This window comes from Vigna radiata, unplaced genomic scaffold (genome assembly GCF_000741045.1).
Source record: "Vigna radiata var. radiata cultivar VC1973A unplaced genomic scaffold, Vradiata_ver6 scaffold_7, whole genome shotgun sequence".
Classification (NCBI taxonomy): Eukaryota; Viridiplantae; Streptophyta; class Magnoliopsida; order Fabales; family Fabaceae; genus Vigna; species Vigna radiata.
In genome coordinates this window covers 4,094,592-4,100,079 of record NW_014543262.1, presented here as the reverse complement: position 1 = coordinate 4,100,079, position 5,488 = coordinate 4,094,592, and the positions used below count along the sequence as shown (strand labels likewise).

At 33.5% G+C, this 5,488-nt stretch overlaps 1 protein-coding gene across 1 annotated transcript; it reads left to right on the top strand.

Moving 5' to 3' along the window:
- Positions 1–3,266: 3,266 nt before the first annotated feature.
- LOC106753667 lies at positions 3,267–5,488 on the top strand. Its single transcript, XM_014635512.2, has 2 exons — positions 3,267–3,711; positions 4,435–5,488. The coding sequence occupies exons 1-2, from the start codon at positions 3,280–3,282 to the stop codon at positions 5,338–5,340; spliced, it is 1,338 nt and encodes a 445-aa protein (XP_014490998.2). The 5' UTR covers positions 3,267–3,279; the 3' UTR covers positions 5,341–5,488.

The following is a 5,488-nucleotide window of genomic DNA, read 5'->3' as shown; positions in this document are numbered from 1 at the left end:
AGACTATATTATCGAACAAACAAAGTTTTATTAACATATAGAGAAACAAAGCATCTTAATTAAAGAACTATCTAAGAGCATCTTAATTAAAGAACCATCTAAGAGACTATATGTGTCATAAACAATGTTGTACGAACATAAGTGTTTACCTCAAATGCTAACATTGAAGCTTAAAATCTATTCAAAACAGTGTTAATTCAAGTAAGCGTCTTATGTAATGTATCGTCTAATGAAAGCCTGTTAAGCACTATCATTTACAAACAACTTTCAAACAAAAAGTATCTAATGTTTCACATTGTCTGTCAAATATATGTTGAATGCTTTATTAAACGATGCATTTATTAATAAGTATGATAAAATGTTTTGAACACATTATACATCTTAATGTTTACCAATGTTCAAAATATTTAATGCATGTATGATAAAATGTTTTGATGCTTGTATATCTTGTTCTTGATATTTGTGCAGTTCCCAAAAGTACAAAAGACTTTATCATAATCACTGCACACAAGAAAAAGACAATTAGAAATATGAAGAAAATTATAGGTATGTTTTCCTTGAAGACTTCTAGTCTAACACATCGTACAAGCTATGTTTTGCTAAAAGTTGTGACAAAGCACTATATCTTTGCAAAGTAGACTTGAGTTTGACTTCTCACCTGAAAAGGTCATTTCTCAAAAAAAGCTATAAATAGACAAAAGCTTGAAGAGAAGACAAGAAGGATAATATAGTGAACTTGTGAACATTCATACAAGCTTATTTTTGCTCTACATCGTTTGAAGCTAAATTTTCTAAGAGAAAGAACCTTAGCAAAATCTCATATTTCATTGTACTGCTTGTATCCCCTCCTTAAGAGTTATCATTTGTATTTGCTCTTAATACTCATTGTGTTGTACATTCTAAAGAGAATCAAAACACTTGGTGTTTAGCTCAGTTGAGTTAAACAGTCTAGACAATTGTCTAGGATTGAACCAGAAGTGGTTAGAATGCTTGTATATTGGGAATGGTTAAACTCGGACTAGTCTTGTTGACTAGGTGAGCCATGAGTGGTGCTAATACTCATTGTAAACATGAAGAGGTAAAATTTGTCTTCTTGAAGATTAATGGAACCCCGTAAGAGTTCTTAAGGGAGAACTGGACGTAGCTTAAATTGAGTGAACCAATATAAAATATGTACTTTATTGCTTTTCTTCTTCAAACATTTTCCTTAAAACTCTTTTCAAACACCATCGTCTGAACATATCTTTTGATTATCAATCTTTTGAAAACCTATTAAATGTTAATTGCAAAAGGTTTTAAAAGCACTATCCCCCCTCCTAGTGTTTTCCTGTGATTTCACATTCCTTACCATAAGAATGAAGGCGCTAACCATGTGGGAAATTTATTTTTCAAGAAAGTGGTAAGACTACATGGCATTTCAAGGAGCATTGTGTCGGATAGAGATGTAAATTTTGTCAGCCATTTTTGGAAGGTATTGTGGGGTAAGTTAGGTACAAAGTTTCTCTTCTCTATAACATGTAATCTTGAAACAGATGGACAAATCGAAGTAGTAAATTAAACTTTTTCTCAACTCCTTGAATTACAATTCAAATGACCTATGACAAGGTCAAGGAGTAAACACTTGGAAGAACAAATCTCTTCGAGACTCGTGATGCTCTATGAAGATTCAAATTCAAAGGACATGAAGATCATGACTTGGAGCACAATTATAGAATAGTTTAGACAATTCCAAGTATTTGTAATTTTCTTTTACTTCTTAAATAAGTTGTTTCTGCTTTTAAATTTTTAAGTTATTTTTCGATCTGATATCTTTGGGTTTTCTTTTAAGATTTCTTAGGTAGGTTAAACATTTGTGGCTTTATATGGGGACACCAAATATATATTGGTTGGTTAATATATGAGTTTTGAATTCAATAAGAGATTATTCTCTTGGTTCTTGTCATAGAACTCTAATTCTTATCAAAGATGGAATTCTTTGTGATGAATCTTTATTAACTCATCAATCTACTAGATTATGGTGTCCCCTTACTCTGGTTCTTACCAAAGACGAAAATCTTTGTAGAGAATCTTCATTGACTCATCAATATGCTAGATTGCGACACCCTCATCTCTTTCTTAATTTCATGTTTTTCTTCGATTTATTTTTGTTTGTGCCTCTTGAAGATGTACTCTTTCCTGCATAGGATCATATCACTAATATTAGATTTCCTTAAGTCACACCTCATTCACTTTTCAATTCCTTCATCCCTTACACCTCCATCACCTAAATTTTCAAGAGCTTCAACTAATGCACCTCCATTTTGGTTCATAGGATCCTCACAACTAATGTTGCGTGTCACATGTTCCTTACGCCTAATAATCCTTTAAAAGGAATAAGAGTTATAAGATAATGCCTCACCAAATCAAACCATAAGTACAAATTCTAATATGCTAAAAACATAGCTATATGAGATTTTAAATAACAATCTACAAGTATGTTTTGGTTACAACATCTAATATTCTTGTGCATCACAAATTGCAACCATATTTATAGTCAACTTTGAACAATATCCAAATTATAACATTCTCTAGATCGAGTATATATATAAAACATAATAATTTCTTCAATTTAATATTTGCATTTCAAATTTTACAATCCAAAATTTGTATTTCATGTATAATCCAAAATATATAAAAAAGTATAAAAGAGTGAGTTACCAATATTTATTTAGTATTACTATAAATTATCTTGTATTTTTTTTTTCTAAAATTTCACACAAATTTTCTATTCATTTTAATAACACTATATTTTTCACTATAGTACCTTCTATGTTGAAAAAAAAGGAAAATTATATTTTTTAATTGAATTTTTATTATTTAATTATTTTATGCTGGCATGAATATTATTTTACATCATCATTTTAATTTGTCTCCATGAAAAAATATATGACATTAACTCCTTACATATTTGTTTTTAAATGTGGAAAGAGAAAAATAAAACAATCAAGTTATTCAATTAACAAAAAAATAAAAAATATAACTTATTTAAAAAACATAAAATTTAAATATTTAATAGACAAAAAGGTTTAATAAAAAAATAGTTAAAAATATTTAAATTTATAAAACCTTAAAGTTTAATCAAAAAATATAACCTTTAAAAAATGTAGAAAATATTATATATAAAACATGATTCTAAATAAAAAAAATGTACAATTTCTTTAATTTTATTATTTAAAATGTTTTGTAGAATGTATACCACTATGAAAGGGTAATGTCATTATTTAGTTGAAACCATGGCCAATGTGTGAGAAGCATCCCAAAGACTTCCGTGTGACGCCAATAATACCCTCACCCTTTCTCCCTTCTCACCGTCTTTCCCTATATAAACAGATTTCTGTGTACGACCTGAGACGCTGCAACGGCATGGAGGATAGTTTCAGACTGCGAGTAGAGAGAGCCTTTGGTTCTCTTCCAATACCCTCTTCTTCTATCAACTCTCTATGGTCTCTCACCGAAGACGAAATCGATAACGCACGCTCCAAACGAACCCTCAAACCCCAACCCTACCCTTTTTCCAGTTCGCGGGTTCAGCCGGAGGACCTCGACGATCTTGAAGACGACGACGGCGACGAAGAAGAAGCACCACGTGGACCTTCTAAACCCCCCGATTACGATGAGGAACAGTGGCAGATTAGGTCTGGTATTGGCCAAGATTGCACCCTCGATTACGAGGTATATATACCGCTTATCCCTCTTTATTCTTTCCCCCAATAATATGTTATTATGAACTAACATTATGCTGTTATAATTTTAATTCAACCAATTTGATGATGAAAATTGCTTACTTTTTTTCTTTTTCTCTTTTTGAAAAAAAAAAATCATTTAGACCTGCGATGAAGGAAAGCTTTTTCCTTTTAATTTGGGCTTACTACCCCTCTTTTTTGTGTGTGAGGAAATTGTGTAGGAAGAAGATATTAATATATTGAAGAGTGTGTTACTGTTACACTTAGTCCCCCCATGGGTTCACTGTTGTTCCACCTTAACTAGTGGTCTCTAAATTTGAGGGTTTTTTGGTTTAATGTGAAAAATTGTGTAGGAATATGAGTTTATTGAAGAGTATATTATGAAGGTGATGGACTAAGATTGTATACTTAAATTTCATATATTATGAAACACATGGATCGAATCGGATGGGGTTGTTTCATTTTAGTCAAATGGTTTTGTTTGAACCCGGTTCAAGCAACTGTAGAGGATACTTGCAGTCTGCACCAAATTCCTTTTATTGTTGTTGTTATCATTTGTGTAAGCAAATATATAATTAAACTTGAGAAGGTCTCTCTGTTTTTTCTCTGTGATTCTTGTTGTTGTTGTCGTCGTTGTCAGTTTTTGTTACCAGTTTTTCACCGTCAAAGTTTGGATTGGAAAAGAAAATTGAGTGAATCACACTTTATGTAGGAAGAGGAAGATCAATATGACAAACAGGCTATTGGGAAAGAGGATTCGGGTGATCGTGTGTACATGAAGGATGTAAAGGACGATGGAGTTGAGATTAGTTCTAGCAGTGTTTTCCCCACCTCGTTTAGAGATTTTGTGCGAGATCCACGTGCAAATCATTTGGCTGCGAGGATTAGGCTGAAGCAGGATGATGAAGCCGCTAAAAAGATTGATGCTCTACATGTCTCTGAGAAATCCACACCAGACGTAGGCAGTGGCGGAGATGCTACTAACCCCAGGTCAATTTTGAAGAGTAAGGATAATTCTGGGGAGTCCAGGCCTCAGAAACGGGTTCGGTTTGACCCTGAATGTGATGATAAAGATAATTATGATGATGATGGGCAGGAAGAAGCTAGGGATGTTCGCATGAAGACCTCTTCAATGGAAGAGGTTCCTGCTTCGGACCAGTTGTCGAAGTCACAAGAATTTAATTCAGCAGTTCCGGATTACATTCGAAATCCTTCAAGATACACTCGATATACCTTTGATGATTCTCCTAGTGAAATGGATGACAAATCAAACAAGGAAGCATACATGAGCTTCCTTTCGCAGTTGAATAAGGGAACTGCATCTCAAGCGGATGATGTTCTGGATGATCTTCCATCTGTAACCTTTATATCAAAGAAGAAATCCGGTGATTCCTGTATGCGTGACAGTGAGATGGTTTCAAAGCAGAAGCTTGATGCTGGCGCCGTGAATAGAAAAAGCTTCCCTGTTGGCATTGCTGCTGGTGATTCTGAAAACAGTGACGTTTCTGCAATGGAGGAGGATGAACAAGAAGTTGGGGATGTTAAAAAGAGCATGCAGAAGTTCAGCCGCAAGTACAGGAAGAAAACCCAAGAGGAGTTGGAGGAGCCAATTGTGTAATATGGTGTAGTTAGTTAAGAAACAACCTTTGTTATTTGCCATAATCAGACTTGTACCTTTAAGAGTATCTGGATGGATAACTGCTGTAGATGTTTGAGAGTATCAAATACTGAAGAGTTGCCCGTTAATTTTAATCTGTTTCGCTGAG